This window comes from Chanos chanos, chromosome 2 (genome assembly GCF_902362185.1).
Source record: "Chanos chanos chromosome 2, fChaCha1.1, whole genome shotgun sequence".
Classification (NCBI taxonomy): Eukaryota; Metazoa; Chordata; class Actinopteri; order Gonorynchiformes; family Chanidae; genus Chanos; species Chanos chanos.
In genome coordinates, this window is record NC_044496.1 from 39,582,955 (window position 1) to 39,604,615 (window position 21,661).

General features: G+C 39.6%; 1 protein-coding gene across 1 annotated transcript in view; it reads left to right on the forward strand.

Annotated features, from left to right (window-relative positions):
- The first annotated feature begins 7,144 nt into the window (after window positions 1-7,144).
- Window positions 7,145-21,661, forward strand: part of mctp2a (multiple C2 domains, transmembrane 2a) — a 35,232-nt gene continuing 20,715 nt past the window's right edge. Inside the window, exons 1-16 of the mRNA XM_030765331.1 lie at window positions 7,145-7,954; window positions 8,332-8,379; window positions 9,406-9,514; window positions 14,136-14,278; window positions 14,412-14,488; window positions 14,694-14,805; window positions 14,924-14,959; window positions 17,288-17,452; window positions 18,034-18,164; window positions 18,766-18,952; window positions 19,053-19,146; window positions 19,250-19,352; window positions 19,454-19,556; window positions 19,734-19,835; window positions 20,089-20,163; window positions 20,410-20,529. Of these exons, the coding sequence (XP_030621191.1) occupies window positions 7,145-7,954; window positions 8,332-8,379; window positions 9,406-9,514; window positions 14,136-14,278; window positions 14,412-14,488; window positions 14,694-14,805; window positions 14,924-14,959; window positions 17,288-17,452; window positions 18,034-18,164; window positions 18,766-18,952; window positions 19,053-19,146; window positions 19,250-19,352; window positions 19,454-19,556; window positions 19,734-19,835; window positions 20,089-20,163; window positions 20,410-20,529 (2,415 nt within the window). The remainder of the gene's footprint in view (window positions 7,955-8,331; window positions 8,380-9,405; window positions 9,515-14,135; window positions 14,279-14,411; window positions 14,489-14,693; window positions 14,806-14,923; window positions 14,960-17,287; window positions 17,453-18,033; window positions 18,165-18,765; window positions 18,953-19,052; window positions 19,147-19,249; window positions 19,353-19,453; window positions 19,557-19,733; window positions 19,836-20,088; window positions 20,164-20,409; window positions 20,530-21,661) is intronic.

Sequence of the window (21,661 nt, forward strand, 5' to 3'; positions counted from 1 at the left end):
ACAGATGTCGCTCTCATTGTGAAAATCCATTTCTCCGCTCAATGACATGCCACACAGAAACACGTCCATACAGCTAACGGAGAAATATCTTCTGTTTTTTTTTTTGTTTTTTTTTTACCCTTCTCTTTGATTTGATGAAACGCATATACACTTTAAAGTGACTCTCTCACAAAAAAAAAAAAAAAAAAAAAGAACTTGTGCTCTCACATATACACTTGTATTGTAAATACCATAATCTTGTGTAACCCTAATACATGCTTATTCTGTGTACAAACACCTATTTTTGCCAGGTTTGTGAATTGGACTCAAGAAGACTATCATCTGCAGACCTCCTTAAACAGAGGCAAGGCAGGGGGCGGGGGTGTGTGTATTGAAAGGCATTCATTTGCAAGGTGCTCTGTAATTGCTGATTCTGGGAAGAACAAACAGTCTTCTCTTTGGCGCACTGCTCTTGTGTTTTACTCTGTGTACATATCCCACCATTACGAGGTTCTTCATTTCGTGTGAGTGTACGGCGTCTGGTACCAGGGGACCTGCTTCACACCTCCCCTCCCACAGGGGGATTAGGGGACAAAGTATCAGGGGATTCAGCGGCTTAAGACAGAATCTGGACCGAGCACCAGACATGACATGATCTCTGCTGGATTGCACAAGTTTGTCTGTCAAAATTTTGCCATACAAAAAAAAAGAAAAAAAAAAAGGAAGCTCACCCCCTCTTTATATTTACTGTCTATTTCCTTCTGTGTGTGTGTGAGTGTGTGGTCACCTTTCTTTAAGACACCTCCACCCACCGTCCCTCATAAACACCATCACGGCAGCTGGCAATAAGCTGAAATTGATCTATGCAGTTTCTAGTCCATGCATTGCCCAGACAAAATTTCCTCCTCCTTTTACCAGAGTGCATCACTAAAAAAAAAAAATCAAACTATTTTAATATGCCCATTCATAATGTGGTGTTGTGTAGCTCACAAAAAACAAAAATGAAATGAAAATGACTGTTAGCCTCATGCCCTTAAGTGCTTGCGTTAATTTAGGTAAGCACGCATTTGCCGACTCAGTAGCCAATGCTACCAGGATAGTCACTTTAACATCTGCTGAACCTCTTCTAAAAACTCAATAGCTTTGTCAGTGTCAATAGCTTTAGAAAATATAATTTAATTTTTTTTTCTCTCAGCGCATACCTCTAACCTTTTAAATTTCTAAAATTCTATATTTCGAAGCTGAATTGGAATTGTTTTTATGGAGGTCCATATAAAAATGTAAGTTTTAGGAAATACACACCTCTTAATTACAATCATAACCTTTCAGGGTAGAGAAAGCAATAATTGCAGTGCCATGACAGCACCATTGATTAACTAAAAGCAGTGTTTTCTCACTGTTTTTGATGCACACTCATGCGCACGTGCACACACGCCCACACACACACACACACACACACACACACACACACACACACACACACACACACACACACACACACACACACACACACACACACCACACACACACTTTAGGTATTGATTAGGAATCAGGGAATTTCTCAAGTTTCTTTCTCAATGTGCACAGTTTGAAAATAGCCTTATTCCAAAGAGTAGCTGGTGTTCTCAATCAAGTTTTAACATCCCATGGAACATTCTGGCACCTCCTTATTAATGATATCATCTGTACACTGGGATTTGGCTAAAGAGCCACTCCTTTCCAATCAGACCTCCTCATACACACCAGAAATACACAGGAAATGTAAAGAGATGTGAGTCCTGCTCGGGTTCAAAGTGCAGTGTCTGAAAACACAACTGTTGAATGTGAAAGGAAGGGATATGAGGACAAAAAAAAAAAAAAAAAGAAGAAAAACAACAACAAATTGTTTGTAGAAAACTTTCTTCACTTTGCTGTGCAAGAGTACACCGCTTTGCTTATTAATAGCTTTTCTAAACAGAACTATGTATTTGGTAATTGTTTGTAGTTAAATAGTTCACTTCAAGAAGCTGTTTGCGGTTTGGACGCTCAAACCGTTTGGCGGCACAAGCTGGACTTTGTTGCCATAAATGAAACAAAATGTTTTGGAAAAAAAAAAGAAAAAAAAAATCAAGAGAGAATTTTAAGTTAATCTGCATTATATTTCCCTTGAATGTGTTGTTTTATCTTCATTATACAATAAATATTCTAGTGAACTTTTTATTGAATGACTAAGATATGCTAGAGGTTGTTGTACAAATTTGTATTCTGCATTCACTAAAGTAAAGATATTGGCTTTTACTGTGTAACATAGATTCTCTCGCTTATTCTGTACAATCTGAAGTGAACAATTCTCTGATTCAAATTAGACTTTGTCCACCTGTGAAGTCCCGAACATAAGAAACTGTCAGCTTTATTAAAACCTCAATGTATCCTCTAATACCAACTCTATGTGCCTTCATATTAAGAATGACCTTAGAGAAACAACACAAAGACACACATTCACCATCACAATACTGAATGTACTCAGTCCTACCTTCAAATCTCATTCAGGAAAGAGATAAAAACTTTAATCTCTGAGTTCAGATTTTGTGGGGATTCTCAACTCCTATAGTTTATTGAAGCATCCTTGGTCCTGCAAAGATTCTGCACACTCATATTCTCATAATCCTTTTCCAGCTATAACTCAGGTTTAAACATTTAAATAAGAAATATTGAAACTGACACAAAGCAACTAAAATTGTTGTGCCATATTAATTAAAAGCCTTGTCTTTTTGACATATATGTTCAACTTATTTGTATTCAGGGCAAAGAAGTATTAGCCCTACAATTAACAAAGCAATCGTAATACATTACCAAAATCTACCACCAGGTGGAGACAGAACTCCCTTCAGACACATAGACGCATAGACAAACAGCCTCAGTACAGGAAGCCCTCATTACTGAAATTTAACCCAACCACAGTGACTACTCAGTGACTATGGATAACTTTGGATTTGTGTAGTTGTCTACAAGAGGAAAAATATGACTTATTCTTAAAACTTTCACATACTAACATTCCAAACACCTGTGAGAGAAGACAAAGGGGAGCTACAATCAAATACTGAAAACTGGCCTCAATATTGAAAGTACTCGCCAAAACAATTTAAGCTTTGATTGGATGAGGTCACTTAAGTCCGCCCCTAGACTGGTCCCTACTCTTAACTGAGGAAGTTACCTGAGTATCTCTCGGAGTGGTGTAGACCCACGACTGAAAGGAAGCAGGTAAAGGTAAATAAATAAATAGATAGATAGATAGATAGATAGATAGATAGATAGATAGATAGATAGATAGATAGATAAACAAGTAAGCACATAACGTCAGGTATGTCCTGCTTGTCAACCCAAAATCATCGTTCTGACTGACATCATACAAGTATTGCCAAGGAGCAGGTAAGGAGGCTTTTTTTTTTTTTTTAATTTTTAAATTTAATTTTATTATTTTTTTAATACTAGAGAGTTGTTTGACTAAGAGTGATTTTGACTAAGAATGACTTTGACTTAGACTGACTTTAGCTAAAAATGAGTTTTGGAAACAGGTGCGCTGTTTTAAAGCTCATTGATTAAAACTTTTCTCGCTTACCATAATATCAGTATATAGCACAGTCTCGTCGACATAGACACACATGACATTTTTGTCGGACATTTTTCTTTTTTTTATTGTTTCTTATGGTACGCAGTTGGTTTGGCCATCGTAAATTCATCAGTCTCCTCTTCGGAAATGGTATCACTGTCGGTCATGTCAGAAACGCTTGTGAGGGAAGATTACAATGGAACTGAAGTGAGAGCGCAAAACTTGTAGACAGGCAACGGTTTTGGAAACCCACTGGAATTTTCCACGAGAATAACCTATGGTTGACAGCCGGTGTAACTAGTTATAAATATTTTAGCCCATGTTCTAATATAGTCTGTGTGGTGAGAGATCTCTTAAAAATTCAGGATGTGATTGGACAAAACTAATCATATGACTTACACACAGTGCAACTAATTTCTCATATCTCATCTAACAAGAATAGTGAAGGTGAACCAGTTTCTCCACAAAGCTGACCATTTATAGCACGACAGTGTTGCTTAGTGAGCACCCACACATCTGGATCTCTGACTCATTTTCCTGCTGATCACCTGAGTAATGAACCTGGTATATCGCCTGAGTCAGATGGTTTAGAGTTTTGCCTTAATCCATCACTGTAAATCTGAGATTGAGTGTAAATAAACATGTTCTGTACTGCTTCTGAATATAGGTTTTGTGTTATCAACCATACATATGTTTTCATAAATATAAAAGTCTTAGATGAAGTGAAATGAGTATTTTATCTGCTGTTGGTCTGCAGTGCATTGTTATATAGATCAAATATTTGCCAAAACAGTGTTACAGAAGGTCATTAGCACTATTAGCTCCATGCAAACATCTTTGGACAGAAATAATAATGGAGAGTGGCTTAGAGTTCAGATGTCTTAGTTGACCAAAAGCTGTTTGAAAGCATGTCTATGTGTGGTCATCTCATGGTGCCAAAGAGGAAATAGATGCTTCCCTTTTTTTTCTTCGTAAAACTCACAAACTTTCTTAGTCAGAAATGTGATATAAAATCAGCATTTCCACTTGCAAACAAGGCATGCAAAAACTAACTTGCACTGCGTGTTTCATTCTCGTAACCGCACAGTCGCTGGCATGACATAATGAAACAGTCCTCACAACTCTGTAGTATAAGGCACAAATATGTTTCATCACGAGGAGGAATTGCTCCTTTATGTGTTTTGAGTCCATGAATCATAAACTCACATCATTACACAGACAGGTTATTTAAGGACATACCTTATGGCACCTCCTAGCATAAGACTTCATGACCCATGGGACTCCCATTTGTACTGTTGGTGGTAGTTAACAAACCTTAACGCATGCTAGCATCAGCAGCACACTCATTTTGTTTTATTACATTGTAATTTAGGCACCATCATTTTCTTAAAAACAACCAGCTGCCCAAACAGACACAACTAAGTTCATTTTCATTCTTTTTTTTTTTGTTATTATTATGATTTAAACCATATCTTTAAAACACATGCAGTAAAGTAGTTACTTGTTGCTGAGTAACCTGTTCTTTTGAGGTTCTTATGTCCGTCGTTTCTGTGGCCTTTCCTTTACTGATCTGTGTGAGATAACTCTTGGGTTCTTCCTGGTGTTTTCTAATAACTCACAGAATTTCCTTCAAGAAATCGGTCCAGTCATGCTTTTTTGAGTTCTTTTCCTCATTGACCTTAGCTGGATTTATGTTTGATGGGCTACATTCTAAAGCACAGAGCTATCCTTCTGTGAAGTCAAGTTGTGCAACTGGTGTTGCCTGTTCTTCCCTTGGAGTTTGTAGTTTCCAGCTGTCATTTCCCACAGTGTAGTCTGATAAATTGTTCTTACAATTAATGTTTTTTTTTGGCTCCCATTCCTGATTTTCATCATTCTTTCTGACTGAGCACCACGGTGGTAATTTTCTGCTCTATTGTAAAAGTTTCCCGTAAATATGACAACTTGTGTATAGAAGAAGTGCCTTCGTGGCTAGGCTGTTCACTATATTGTTTGTGGAGGTTTTGGTCACACTAAACAAATGACTAAAGTCTTGATTCATTGCAGTGCTATTTTAGTCATTGTGGAGCTCAGCTGTGGTTGCTTAAGTGTTTTTAGGGATAGGTGCAAAATGACACAGGAATTGCAGTGAAGTCTAGACAAGAGAGTCAATGAGACTCATCAAGGAGTCTACCTGCAAAATTCCTTTTGTTTGACCGATGACAGGTGAAAGGTGTGACTGAGAAAAGCAGGTGTAGTTTCGCTCTGTTTTCTGCTTACCAACTCATCTAAATTACAATGAGTCAGTAACAATGTTTGAATCCAGAGCAGTTTCACAGTCATTTTTATGTCAATGTGGGCAAATCAATGGACATAAGCCCCTGGTCTTTGAAGCTTGTTTGTAAATTACCCATGAAGATTTTTCTCAGGGTGTCTAACACCATGTATGCCTATAGCAGATGATCTGTATTCTTTTCATTGTCAAATAACACCTGCCTACTGACCCACCCACCAGCTCTTACTGACGAAATTGAAAATGTCTGTAGATGGTGAAGAACCTCACTGTAAACTTCCTAGTGAACTTACCTCAGTTACCAGAGAGGTCATGACTGCCTTGCTTTAGTGAAGGTCAGGTTAAGGTCAGAGGGAGCTCAACATATTATTCGAGAACGGATGCATTCAAAAAGATAAACTTGACTTCATGCAGAACTGGACAACAGTTGTTTTTTAATGTAAGTCTACAGCTGATTTAATTATAGCAGTGTTTTATATATTACATTTTATTTCAGATGATAAACTTGATTTGTATCTCAACAAGGTATAGTGTTTATTGTTGGTGACACAGACTGTCTTTCATAGTGCATTTTTAAAAGAAAGTAGCAAAAGATGCATAGTTATACAGAGGTGCACCTAAAATATCTTTAAAGTCAGGATATTCAACATTTCCATCGGCTGTGTACCATCACATGCTTTTGAACACACACACACACACACACACACACACACACACACACACACACACACACGTATATTTGTATATATATATTTTTTTTATCGAAGTCATTATCTGCAGCTCGTCACTATCTCCAATTCCGTTACAACTGATCACTATCTTTAATCATTTCGGTAGAAGTTCACATGGTGTACAATCAGGAATGGCATGCAAAAGTTAGTTGCTAAATCATTTTTCCTCAGAGAGCTTGCTGTTTTCCCTTTGTTCTCTCCTTGTACTATAACAGAGTTATATAGATATGACAAAGTCATGTGAGCCAATTAGAATGAACCACTGTCCATTGTTCAGCCACTTTCTGATCACCCAGCCTAAGTACATGCTTAAATTGTTTTACACAATCAGCTATAGTGATTATCATGTTATATTAACATTGGTTGTCTTGTGTCTGATGAGCTCTCAGAATGCTTACTGTTTCGTACAAGGTATCAATGTAGCACCAACATATGTATGTACGATTCAGTCTTACATTTCATTACTGGCGCAGAAACTGTAGTTAATTATTTGTTTGTTTATTTGTTTTTTTCCTGTATGCTTTCAGAGGGAAAAAAATCAGAAAGAGTCAGTCCTGATCTGCAGTTCTCAACATGGATCCCAAAAAGAGGACGGTCTTTTCCAACCTGCGTGAGAAAACCAAGGGGCTTAGGAAACTGGGGAAGAAAAGCCATGAAAAGCCCAAAAAAACCAACCTGAGATATAGGAGGAGCATTTCCGTGCCTGACCTGAGGGCCTCATTGGGAGAGATGGCCTCTCTAGATGAGATCGACTTTGAGGGCAGAATAAGTCCAGACAGCATCGACCAGGCTGTGAGTGACACCTTGAGCCAAATGAGCTTCCCAGACCAGATCAGTACCCCTGGTACCCCTCCTCTCGGCAGGAACTCTTTGGCTGACAGCTCTTGTCTGGTCGAGCGGAGACACGCAGTGACTGAGGCGACCGTCCTAACTAGACCAATGAGGAACACACCAAGAGAGAGGGCTACGACCACGTGGTATATCGCAGATGAAGATAGTGTGTCGTTACAGACACCATCAGAGAAAACAGCTACCTCCATCCTTACAGAAAATCAGGCACCCCAAACAGACAGAGGGTCCACGGAGGCAGAGAAACAGATGGCACCGGAGGTTTCAGATAAACTGCTGGCTGCTCTAAACAAAGCTGGTGGTTCTGCAGAGAAGCAGTCACCTCCGAGGAAGAGGGTCCTCATCCCTCCGGAGAGACTGTCGTTGAGTGAGGATGTGTCAGTGTGGAACGCTTTGGAGTCTACAAACAGCACACCGTCTGAAGAACAGACTCTTCTCCCCATGGCCATTGATTGTGACAACATCTCTGAGCCATTCTCACCAATGTCTCCCGTAGAAATGTTTGTTGTGGGGTCAGCTGAATACATGTCTGAGGTCAGTGTGACAACCAAGTTCTTTAGACCTTTTTTTAATCTATGAATAAAGTTGTAAATCCAGGAAATGCTTTATACCCAGGTTACAACAGTCATTCTAGAATTTTCTGCAGATTCCACATGAGTGAAACGTTGTCTCTCTAAAAGTATTGTAGTTTAGATACACATCAGTGTTCAGCTAGAAACTAAAAAAAAGGGAAAACATTTCAGGCAATTACGTTCAGAAGATTCTTCCTTTTTTCTATTTCATCATTCAACAACCAACATTTTGTTTTAAACACTCTGACATAAACTTGTTCAACTCTTTATAGCACACCAGCTGATACAAAGGTCATGAAAATTTGCATAGTTAATTTTCTTTTTTTGTTGTCCCAACAGGTTCCCAACGAGAGCACTGACTTTGATACTACTTCCTTAACAGATCGTGTGGATAGGAGTGTGAGTACACTAAGATGGAATTTTGTCAATTAACCCTGGGGGTTAATTGATGAAATTCCATCAGAAACTCAGTGACATCATTTCCTTGAGCTGCAGAGAAATAGCCCATACTTGGTTACATACTGTGGTTACGGCTTTTGCGTTCCCCCCAAGGTTAAACACCAACTGTGTAACTGAATGAGATGCCTATTAGAGTCAACAGACATTCAATATCTGAACCAATGGAACCTGCTTACACATTTGAGAAATCCCCCGTGGCAGCAAGAATTTAGGCAGAAAAGACAAAAACTGAAAATCCAGACGTTAGTTTGAAAGAATAACTGCCTTATCGACAAATTCCATAGGTGTTATAATTAGCAAACATTTCCTTCAACGTCAGTAAATGTTGAACTAAGGAAGAAAACATTCAACTAAGCAAGAGATAAGACAATAAACAAATATTCGGTTATATGAAAGGGAAAATGAGAAAAGAATTGGCGAAGCATTCCAATACTGCGTTGGTATTTAGAGTAAGCTTTCTGAAATATTTATGCACCACTTCTAGGGAGGCTGAAAACCTTCAGATGCCATATGTAGGCATATGACTGGCAATTAACATACTGGGAGTCTTTGTACCTTTCAGCCTAACAGACAACAGTTCTATCATGATAATGTCCTGCATAGAATGCTTGAGATAAATATTCAGTTATTAAACAGTAAATTAAAGTATTAAAAGTTTTCAGAAGTTGTGAAGATAGTATATTGTGGTTGTTCTGATTTATTTAAAAAAAATAGCATGTGTTTGAGAAACTGCTGTTTAATTACACGTATGAGACCATATAACTTACAAACCAGTTTGTGTTCTTGATAAGAAAAGAAAAAAACAGTTAAAAGTTTGAAAGGAAGGCTCAGTTGCAGGTACATGATGCTTATAGAACTCTTCATTTTTGGTAGGAGAGAGAAATTGTGCTGAGGACAAGTGGGACACAAATCCAATCTGTCACTCTTTCCCCCCCCCCCCCCCCCCCCCCCCAGAACTCAGGAGCCAGTGAATCCCCGCAGTCTGGTGTTACCCAAAAGGTGCAGTATCTTCTAACTATAAACCTGAAGGAAGGTCGAAACCTGGTAGCCAGAGACCGTTCTGGTAAGGAGCTCCCAATTTCTAACACAAATCTGCTCCACATTCCCACACTGCGTGATTCTAAATCTTTTCTTGCTGACACAATGACTGATCATTAAGACCCTGTAGACACACTCGAGCTAAGCTAAAATAAAAAGCTGATAGCATGGAGGCCCTTACGAGTGACTTATGAAATGATCTCTAAACAGACCTGGAAAAGGAACTATGAGGGACCCCCTGGAGGGATTCTTAGCCTGCTCAAAATGTGTGGGCATAGCATCCAAAAAAAAAAACAAAAAAACCCACTCAACCTCATTTTGCTGCTATTGTGTCTTCTTTATACATGCATTTTTCTCATTTGTTGAGCCTGCTCAGTGTCTGTAAAATTGTAGCATGACTTTACAAGACATACTTGGGTTTTTACCATAGAACATGTTGTTCCTCTACAGTATGCTGGCTGTCTTGAGTTACTGCATTCTTATCTCTAAGCATGGACTGTTTTTCAGGCCAAAAGCATATTTAACATTATCTCCTGGACCAAACAAACATGTTTTATTGACAGCGATGACATCTCACCTGTCGAGAAGCTGTTGATTATTGCTTTCTTTTTACATGAGATTTTGAATTTATTTTAAGCAGATGACAGACTTGCTAGTGCAGTAGGGGTAGCAAACTAGTTGTCTGTGTGTGTATGTGTGTGTGTGCACGTGTGTGTGTGTGTGTGTGTGTGTGTGTGTGTGAGAGAGAGAGAGAGAGAGAGAAAGAGAGAGAGAGAGAGAGAGAGAGAGAGAGGGAGATGTGAACCTTTACTACTGGGTCGTATTTTACTGAAGGGTTAAAAAAGCTTAAAGGAGAAAGAAGCGATTTTCCCGCTTTCTGCTCCTTAAACAGAGAATTTGTGTGATTGGTGCATTACCTATAGAAAATGTTTTGTTTTATCATGTTGAAATGACCGTTTCTTTATGTCCTCAGGCTGTTTTTTTTTTCTTCTAGACATCACTGAATGATGTATGGGAATATATGCTTAATGAATATCTACAAAAATCTTTCTGCAGAAATATAAACTGAAGCCACATACAAGGAGGATAACATAAATACTCACAAAATGAGTATTTATAGTTGAAATCTGTTTAATATAGTATATGTTTTATACTGTATGATATCAGATAGTTAACATCTGGGGGGGTCTTTGGTGTTTAAGACATTGGTAGTAAATCAGTTGGCTGTTAAAGGTGAATGACTGTTGTGAAAAGTGGAATGTTTTTGGACGTTCTCTATTGTACTGCCTAGAGACAAAGGTATGCGGTTAGACCGGTGGTGTCAAGGTTAGGCCAATCCCACTGGCTTCCTGGCCTGTCTGTTACACTGCTGCTAAACACTACATTTCAACAATGCTAATCATTTACTTTTTGTCTTTATTCACGCACAGAGATGCCATACAGTCAAATGTAGTGGCTTTGCTGTGTATTTATTTTTGTGAGGCTCTTTGCATACATTCACACTTGCATGAAGAGGCAGATGCAAAATATTCGTCTACACACATACAAATCCCATCACAGTATGCTGTACTCAGATGAGAGATTATGTCCTGTTACACTGAAGGGTTCACTGTGAATCTGATTATGGACAGATAGAAGAATATCTGTTTGGTCTGCTCAGTTGAAAAAAGTTTTCTTCATATTTATTCTAAAATTGTTTTATTGCAACTGTTTTGTACTCAATCTTTAATAGATTCTCTTCTATGGAGACGTTATTAGTTTTTGTTGAGCTGATTAATCATCTAATTCACGTGATCATAGTCACAGGTGTGGAAAAGTGGCTGATAATTAGCATTATTTTATCATTATTTCTCATAATTACAAAATCCATCCCTAATCCCCAAGGCCTGCTGAATCTGGCAAGAGCTCACAGGATAAATGATTATCCGAATGATGCAAGACAAAACACGTTCCTATTGGATAAAAGGTGTGAATGTTTTTGGAGATGCTTCAGGCTTCATAGTTAAAAAAAGAGTGGAGGGTTCTTCCCAGAAGAGCGCGACATTTTTGTTCTGCAGTCATTGAGTTTGTAGGGATTTGCCTTTTTCACCTTGTAAAGTAATATATGCTGCCACCTGCTGGTGTTGCTGTTGAAGGACAATGAAAAGAACATTTGAAGATGATTTAAAATTGGCCATGAACAGACTGAGACTGTAACAGATACAACAGTATTTACTTCATTATACTAATGGCAGTGGTTTCCATTATCCATCTGTTTGTAGTAGAGGTTTTAGTGGTGATAATCTAGGTGGGACTGAAAGGAGGTAAGGGTAGTAAATCTGAGGTAAGAAATAACAAGAGTATGTTTACCAAAGAGTACAGAGAAGTGTTGAAATGGTAAGGTTGTAGTTAACATGAACTAACACAGTGATGAATATGAAATAAGGCAGTTGTTAGTTGGAGGAAGTTAGTGTGAATGAAGGCAGTGGCCTCATTAAGGTGAACTGAGACCATAATAAGCATTCTTTAAAGCAGTAGCGTATTAAAGCCAATTAATTAATATGCTCTTGCTGACCTTAAACCTGTAAATGCAGCATTTAAGACACAGTATAATGATTTAGTTGCTGTCTGACATGCAGTTTACTCCCTGATGTGAAGGATAAAGTGGATAATGTGAATGCAGAGGTGAAGAAACTTTTCATTTGTAAATTGTCTGTCTCATTTACTGATCAGTAATCAAAAAGCCTGATGTAAATAAACAGATTGTCCCGTTATATGTTGGTGTAATTACTACATTGTTCATTGACCTTTTCTGTTGCTGTCTGCTATCAATGAACAGCAGTGTCCTGAGTCCCTGCATCTTGTGGGATTTTTTAAAAAGTTGTTTGTATTTATAACTGAAGACATGACACAGGGTGTTCTGACCAGTGAAAATAGGGCCGGTAACCCACATGTCTATAATAATCATTAAAATTCACAAATCATTAGCAACGAAATGCGAGTCAAATCTAGTTTTTGTGCTTAACCTTTATGGTGTTTGACTGTTTCAAGTTCAACTATTGCACATAGTTCTTATAGTCGATAGACAGGTGAATACTGTCATGACAAAACAAAAGCGGTGTGTGTCTGTGGGAATGAATGAAGTTTACTGACCTCTTGTGTTTATGTGGAGTGTCACCAATGTTTTCTGCTGTGTTTTCTGTGGTGTTGAATGTATTCTGATTGGATATAATTTAAACATTTAATTTGTTTGTTAGTTTTTACTCAATATTTATATTGTTAAATTCCCGGACTCAATGCCGGTTTAACTTGATTTGATGCCACAAATTAACCCATAGGCCCTGACCTCACGCAGTCTCTCTGTCCATATTGTTCTAAATTGTCATTAATCATTGTTACATAAATCTATTTAATTATGTGCCTGTAAAAGCTTCTCTTATTGTCCAGTTCACATTGCTTTATAAAGCTAATCTAGTTGTCTGTGGAATATTGATAATTAATGCATTTAGCATCGGTAGATGGATTTCTTGCCTGTGATTTTCATTGGATGTCGTTTTGGTGTTAATCCCAGAAAGGTCCAGTTCCCTAAAGCACACTCCAGCTCCTCACTAGTTTACTCTTCACTTTCCCTGACAGAATGACACCACAATGACGTTACACCCCCCCCCCCCCCCTCCTCTATTTGCCTAACAATTAACGCCCGACTAGAGCTCCGCTGACACCACATACTGTCATTACATATTCTGAAAGGACACACTCCTATACACACTCCTCCCCCTCCTTTTCTTTTCTTTTCTTTTCTTTTCTTTTCTTTTCTTTCTCTCTCTCTCTCTTTTTCCGTTAATATCCGCCGTCACCGTTTTCAGTCATGCCGGAGCTCTTCCCCTGGCTGGTTGAGACATTCTCCTCCTGTCAGGTTGCCTGGAGGTTTTTTTGCTTGTCAGCGACTGGCAGGGAGGAGCTGCTGGTGGCGGCTGCTTGCCTCCTGGAGATGTTCATTTGGAGAGGCGAGCTGACAGCCCTGACAGCCTGTCCCCACAAGGCTTTTGTCATATGATTCCAGGCTCCCTGCAGCGTTTCTCAAGCACCCCTTTACCCATCCATACAAATGAAGCTATGGACTCTTTCTTTCATTTGATTTTCTTCTCCTTTTTTTTTTTTTCATTCGGCCAATCTGCGTGCCATAGCAGAGACAAAGACGGCCTGTCTCCCCTCTTCCCTCCCTCCGTCTCCCAGCACTCGAAAGACAGATTCTCTTAACAGGCTTTGGAGATTAGCACTGGTTGCTCCTGGTTTCTGGGGTATTAATGTAATGGTAGCTTCTTGCTGGCAAGAGTTTAGGCTCTTTCACAATTAACCAGCTACATCCCTCTGTTTATTGAAAGAAATGTGATAATCACCTCCTTCACACTCTAAAGAGTCGACTAAACGATGAGAATACTGGACTGGACTGCTCAGTGTGTATGGGATGAATGTGTGTAATATTTGGTGGTTGTTGGCTATAGAATTTTTTTTTTTTAACCACCGGGACATTAAAATTCATCTAATAACCTAATGTCTGTCCATCATGCCTAATTTGCATCCTACGAGTCTGTGAACAGTAGTTGACTGTTGGCAAATCAAGTCATACTAATGTCATATGTTGTCCATTTCTTCACTCTCAACAGGTAAAAGTGACCCGTTTGTGAAATTCAAATTCGATGGCAAGACCTTCTACAAGAGCAAAGTTGTCAACAAGAACCTCAATCCATCGTGGAATGAGTCCTTCTCCTACCCTGTCAGAGACCTGGAGCAGAGCGTCTACCTTAATGTAAACTGGGGAAAAATTGGCTTTTCAGTGCAAACGTGATATGTCAAAGATGCAGCTTTTACAAGTGAGTCATATCCATCAGAATGATTTGAGCTGCAGAAAAAGCAGTATTCTGTGTTTTTGATTCGTGCAGGTGTATGACCGAGACCTCAGATCTAATGACTTTATGGGATCAACCAGCTTTGCCCTGAGTAAACTCGATCTGGACAAGTGAGTATGCAGGCACACACACACGCGCACACACACACACACACACACACACACACACACGCACGCACACATGCACCTATTGCATTTCAGAATATTCAGTATATTTTTCAGTATATTTCAGAACAATGCAAGGGTGCTATGTTGTGTCTCTGTGTGTCAGTGCATCTTTAATTACACAACTGTGCCCCCCCCCCCCCCCGTCCAGGACAACGGAGATGGTTTTGCGTTTGGAGGACCCCAGCAGTCCGGAGCCAGACATGGGAGTCATCATCATTGACGCCTGCTTGTCGATCAGAGATGGACCAACCAAACGGAATGTAAGAGAAACATAAATATTAGAAAAAACTGAATGATTTAAAAATATTGAATTTCTGAATGGAGCCAGTATCCCCACACTGTCTGACCTAATGTGCTTTCATCTCCGTAACCTTACAGAGGTGGCCGCTGAAAAGACGGGGCAGCTTTAATAAGGTGAGACGTGTTTGTGTGCCATTGGGAATGAAGGCCATCTGGAAGGCTATGTATCAAAGTTTCATATTTCATCAGAAAAGTCCTATTCCCAGTAGTGCGAATGTAAAACTTTTGAAAACTGATCACTGGTCTACACTAGGTGGCAGTAGATCATTACATCACATCTCTTGGTTATACCGGACATTCGCATCAATTGTCTTTAAAACGTGAGAGCTATAAATCGGAATTAGTTTTTAAACAACTAGTGTTTTTTTGAGGATCTATATTTTGCAGATTGAACTTTGTGGTAGTTGGTATTGCAGTTAAAGTCACACTGCATTCTGTGGCATACTTAGATGGTAAGTGTCTGATTAAGCGACAATTTAACAGTGATATAAACAAGTCAACTTATCTCTAATTTGTCAAAATTGAGTCTAATTTGCATTTTAATTAGACTCAAAGAATGTAAACTTTGAATATACATAGATAGCCTGTAATCAGTGAGCTTGTAATGCGCAAGAACCAGTAGCTTTCATGTTTGTGAACTTGGAGTGAAATATTTTCTGGGCTGAAACCCAGCTTTTCCTATTCCTCATGGTTTTCTCATACAGTCGTGATGCTTGCTTCCATATGCCAGATGAATTCAACGCAGCCATCAATGAAAAAGCAAAGTGTTATAGCTCAGAGTACACAGATTTATGTGTGGAGAGAGAGAGAGAGAGAGAGGATAGATAGATAGATAGATAGATAGATAGATAGATAGATAGATAGATAGATAGATAGATAGATAGATAGATAGATAGATAGACAGGTAGGTAAAAGAAAGAGAGTAGACAGATCAATGCAGAAGGAGAGAGAGAAAGAGAGAGTGAGAGTGAGAGAGAGAGCCGTACACTTTGAAGCAGTGGGAGGATTCCTTTCTGCTGGCTATATGTAGTGATGTGATGTACCAAAGCTTCTGTGAGGGCACATTGCCTTCTGTTCGTTTAGAATGAGTGTTCATTCAGTGATGTGTTTGAACTGTTCCTCTGTAACAGTGTTTGAAACCCACATTCTATTTGACACTTATCAGGAGAGGTAGAAAACACCCAGTTGGCATGGTAGACATCTCACATCTCACAAACTGACTCGCCTGTCTCTCGCTCCACCCACAATCTATCACTCACACTTTTATTCTACTACTCAGATCCAGAGAGGAGTGTGACAACTGCACTGGAGTGTAGTGTTGTTCCTGTCTGACAAAGGCACAGCTCTGTGTGTGTGTGTGTGTGCGTGTGCAGTTTTATAGTATTATCTCTATAGACATTCATATTTGTGCATACACAGGTCTGTGCTCATGTGTGTCCACGTCCATGCGTTTGCATTTTGTGTGTATGTGTGTGTGTGTGTGTGTGTGTGTTTGCAAGACTCTGTGCCAGTGCTGGATGCTGTACATATGAGAAGCTGCTAATTCCCAGGCATGCCGAGCTATAAGCCAGATGTTAGGGCGTAATATCACAGCTGTGTATGGACAGGCGCGGAGTGAGAGCCAAATGGGCTGGGCTTCGAGCTCATCCCAGCCATCCCCATGCTGTCAGACCATATGGAAGCAATCCCCCGGACCCTTTTAGCACCAAGAATAGACTCTCTTTAGGGGCCACTTACTGTTAAGTGGAATTGTTTTATTGGGCTGCGCACATCAAAATTTGGCCAAGACAAACACTTGGGATGACTTGGCTCAACAGAGCATTATCTCCTACTCTATCTCTTATCTCTCTCTCTTTCTTTCTCTCTCTTTCTCTCTCTCTCTTGCTGTAGTTTTCTGTAGAGGATATTTGTAGAGATGTGGCTGTCATGTTACATGTTCTATGTGGTGGTTAGCCTTACAGAAAAAGCAGATCGCAGTGTGGGAGCAGTTACACCATCACAAGGCTTCAATTCAATACTCACCTGAAATGGCTGAACAAATTTCATCCACAGTCCACTGTTGTTGTTGACTTTATTACAGTGATTGTAAACTTGGAATCATTCTCTTAGTTTGGTTTCAGAAGCAGAGAAGGACTGACACATAAACGGTCCATTCTCATCACTGATTTTACAGCCACAGAAATGTTTGGGTTTTTTGATTAATAGAGCTAGCACTACAGTTGTTGACAATTGTGAGTCTACTCTGTATGGGGTTTATAAAAGTGTTGGCACAGTATTTTACATTTGACAACAGAGAAAGATTGTTTGAAGATGTGATATATGAGCTAAAGAGAATGTGCAGTTTTTAATGCTTTATGGCATTAGACCAAAGCAGTAACAGAGAGAGAGAGACAATGCGTTGTCCCCTCAGGTCCCCTGATAACGCCTTTTTTGCTTTCTCAGGGCCAACCCATTAGTGCCAGCCCACGGGTGGCAAACTCCCAGAGGATCCAGCTATGGGACAGCGTGTTCACCATCATCTTGGTGGAGGGACAGGACATGCCTGACAGCGGTCAGGGGGATGTTTTTGTGCGTTTCCGATTGGGAGAGCAGAAGTTCAGGAGCAAGGTGAGCTCTTCCTCTCTCTCTCCCTTTCCCACTTCTCCTCCTCTCTCCCTCTCTCTCTCTCTCTCTCTCTCTCTCTCTCTCTCACTCTCTCAGGAGCTTACTGGTCCTTGGTCATGGTAGAGGATAGAGGGGGCTGTTAGTTAGATCATAGGTCATGTCTGGAACTGCTCTGTGCAAGTTTCTTTCTACTAGGGTTTCATTTACATCCTAACCAGCATGCTCTTGTTTTTTTTCCCCGTCTACTTCATCTAGTTTAGTGTGTTGGTCTAACCACCCAATCATGTGTTTTCTTGCCTTCTTGGTTGTGTTTGCACTTGTTTTTCTGTTGAACAAAGACATTTATAACTGAACAGAATTTACAGTTCTAAGAGGGCAGAAATGTCCTCTGTAAGTATACACCCCCCTCCACCACACGCACGGTTCTGACAGATTGAAATCTTAATGTACATGTCATGTTTCCTATTTTCAAACAGACATCACATTAAACCCAATTAAATCCCATTGCACGTGTGTCTGTATTAGTTCATGCTCTTAGCATGGGGGTCCATCTTTCTCTCTCTGTCTTCCTCTCTCTTTCTCAGAATCTGTGCATTAAGTCTAATCCTCAGTGGAGGGAGAAGTTTGACTTTAATCGTCTCCAGGATGGGTCAGAGCTGCTTCAGGTGGAAGTGTATGCAAAGAGGGGCAGGAAATGTGAGGAATGCTGGGGCATGTACGTTTCCTCTTCAAATAATGTTTATATCCATATATATTTCTCACTTTTATGTACTGTGTTCATATCGTTTCAGGTCTACTATCTTCATTCTATACATTAGCCCGATGATAAAAGAGGAGCGATTTTATTTACATTATGTGGGGGTAGCTTACATAAACTTTGAAATGGCACATCCATAAATGTGGTGCTTTACATTAAAAGGTACCAGGTCTTAAAGCAGGGACGGTTGTGTCATTTTGAGGAAAATAGATGTAGCCAGCACAGAACCATGTCTTCATTTCACTGGGACATATTTTTGGAGGGACTGCAGTGGGATGCACATTTAAGAGAGGGCCAAGAATTTCTCTAATCCGTCTAAAAGCTCGTAGGAGGAGTGGAGTACAGTGAAGCCCACTTTCTGTCAGAAATAAGGGAAAATGTTCGTAACCTTTGTAAACTTCAGCAGCCATTACGTCCAAATGGTGGTCAACAGATCAGATATTGTTTTTCTTTGAATAAAACTATTTTATATCCTTGGCGTTTGGTAGGAAAGAGGATTTTGCTATAAGGTGAGATCTTTGCCACTCTTGTTTATAAAGAAAATTTGTCCTTTGTCCAGGCTGGATATTGACTTGTCACAAGTGCCACAGAACCAGAGGCAGCTGTACACACGGGTTCTGGACCAGGGTAAGGGCAGACTGGTATTTCTGGTCACACCGACACCCTGCCCTGGAGCCTCCATTTCGGACCTGCGTGCACCCCCCTTAGCTGAGCCTGGCACATACGAGAACTTCATCGACCAATACGTTAGTCTCTTAACACGGTTAACCATTCCTTTCTTTTTTTCAGTAACAAAAATAAGACATCTAAACAGGTGGATATATATTGATTATATTCTCTTTCCAGAGCTTGAGGAACTCAACGAAAAACATAAAGGATGTTGGTTTCCTCCAGGTCAAGCTCATCAAAGCCACAGATCTGCCGGCAACAGATCTTAACAGTACTTATATGTTGGAATGCTATATACTATACGATCTTATAACTATCTTTACTGATATGATCCATACAGCTTCATAAAAAAAATGTTCTCCACCCCCTTTCAGGGAAGAGTGATCCATTCTGTGTGCTGGAGCTTGGGAACAGCAAACTGCAAACTCACACCATCTATAAAACACTCAACCCGGAGTGGAAGACAGTGTTCACTTTGTAAGTGCTAGATTTCTACATTTTCCATTCACAGAAGTGTGAGCTGAACCATGTAAAGTATTTGTGGTCTGATTAATGATGCTCTGGTGATCTCTCTCTAGCCCTGTAAAGGACATTCATGATGTACTGGTGTTGTCTGTCTTTGGCGAGGACGGAGACAAGGCACCAGACTTAATAGGAAGAGTTGCCATTCCTTTACTGAAAGTTAGTGAAGACACTTTTGTTTTTGTTTACTCTTTTTTTCTGACAACTTTAACTTAAAACCTAATTTATTATGATTTACTGATATCAGTTATGAGTATGTGATAAAATTCAACACATAAAATATATATTGTGAGATAGAAATGACATTTTTGTCTTTGTTTTTCTTTTGTTCTGAAGATCACCAATGCACAGTCCATAACTAAACAACTAAAGAAAGATGATTTGACAGCACCAGGCAAGGGAACCATCTCTCTGGAAATGGAGATTCTATATAATCCAGTAAGAATGAACATATAGACACACACACACACGCACACACACACACACACAACATTTAGTACTTGGTATTACTAAATCCTTGCCGTCATTGTTTGTAAAAATACAAATTTTTGAATAGTAGCAGGCTGCTCACAGATTTACCCTTGAATGCATAAATTACTCAGTTCCAACACTGAGAAAACCCTGAATGATTGGGAATTTTGACTGTGTGCATGCATTACACATTGAGTACAAATGTGCATTCTCATCTCAGGTCAGAGCAAGCATCCAGACCTTCCAACCCAAGGAGAAAAAATTCTCAGAGGACAAGCCGAAGTTCTCTAAAAAAGTGAGTGTTAATGCAAGTATTCTCATCACTCTGATCCACGCATGGTTACATGCTTGTGTTTTCACTTTCACTGTTCTGCCTAAATAACATCAAACTCCAAACACTGTTATAGGTCATTAATATTTATCCTCTGCACGGCTTGCTTGTAAAAGGCTCTTTAAACCCGAGTAAATGTCATGTTGTGAGAATTACAACCCTTAGCTTGTCTCGCTAACTACTGCTTTGTCCCCTTTTATTCCCCATTAGCTGTTAGCGCGGAACATATATCGTGTGAGGAGGCTTAGCACGGCCGTTTTATACACACTGCAGTACATTCAGAGTTGTTTCCAGTGGGAGAGCACCCAGAGGAGTCTAACAGCCTTACTGGTGAGTCGTTGACATTAACTTCTGCTGTGACTATCTGTCATACCTAACCTTTCCTAGCAACAAGTTTTTATGACCAAAAAAGGCACACAAAAATCCTTACATTCTCTCTCATCAACTTTCACTTGGTCTTTCAAGAGATCATGTTTTGTGTGTGCTTGTGTGTGTGTGTGTGTGTGTGTTTATTGGGGGCTTTGTCAGCTATTGTATTTTTTTCTGTTGGCACTGAAGCCATTCTAAAACATCTCTTTTTATTGACGTGTGAAAACGCTTGGAAAAGCCTTCTGCTTTGCCCTTGAATTGGTTACAATTGTACTGATTGTAGAATGTATGAATGAGGCATACATGTATGATTTTTTTTTCATTTTGTTTTTTTTTGCCTGTGGAAAGTGACTTTGTATATAACCTATCTGTGCATTTGAGCAGGTGTGAGTGCTGGAATCCATACCAGTTAGAAACAGTACACGTAGAATGGCTGTGTAGTAGCAGCTATACGGATTGTACAAATCATGTAATCGTTGCGTTCCATTTGACCACTACCAGCCTTCTGAATGTAAACGGGTTGTTAACTACACTCCCTCAGGCCAGAGATCTGGAACCAGAGTGGTATGTGGGCGGATATGCATGTGTGCATGTGTGTGTGTGTTTGTGTGTGTGTTTAGGTGTGTGAAAGAGAGAGCTCTGAGTGTTTGCTGTGTGTCTTATCAACACTGAGAAAGATTAGCTTTGGTCTTTAATCCTCAGTAAGTTTAGGACTGTCAGACAGAAAATTGGTAAGCCTTGCTGATAGCACACTCTCATTCTTATACATCCCTCAGATACACTAGTTGTCACACGAGTGGCAGAAATCAAGCACCAACCCTTGGATCATGGACATCTCTTAGGTTTGAACAAGCTTCTAATATATGTTAAAACACAAGTTGGTGTGGTTGGTTGGAAATGGTTGCTTATAAAATATGTCATTTCAAATACATTTTTATTCTTGTTTTTTTGGTCAAGTTTTGGCTCATTTTCATTCATAGGATGGCCTACGGGAAGCTGAACATACTCAAGGAATGTTCGAATGAAGTCTTCTGGATGTTTATATGCATCAGTGAGGTTGCGCATCGTTGTTTGTTTGGCAGAAGACAAGGCA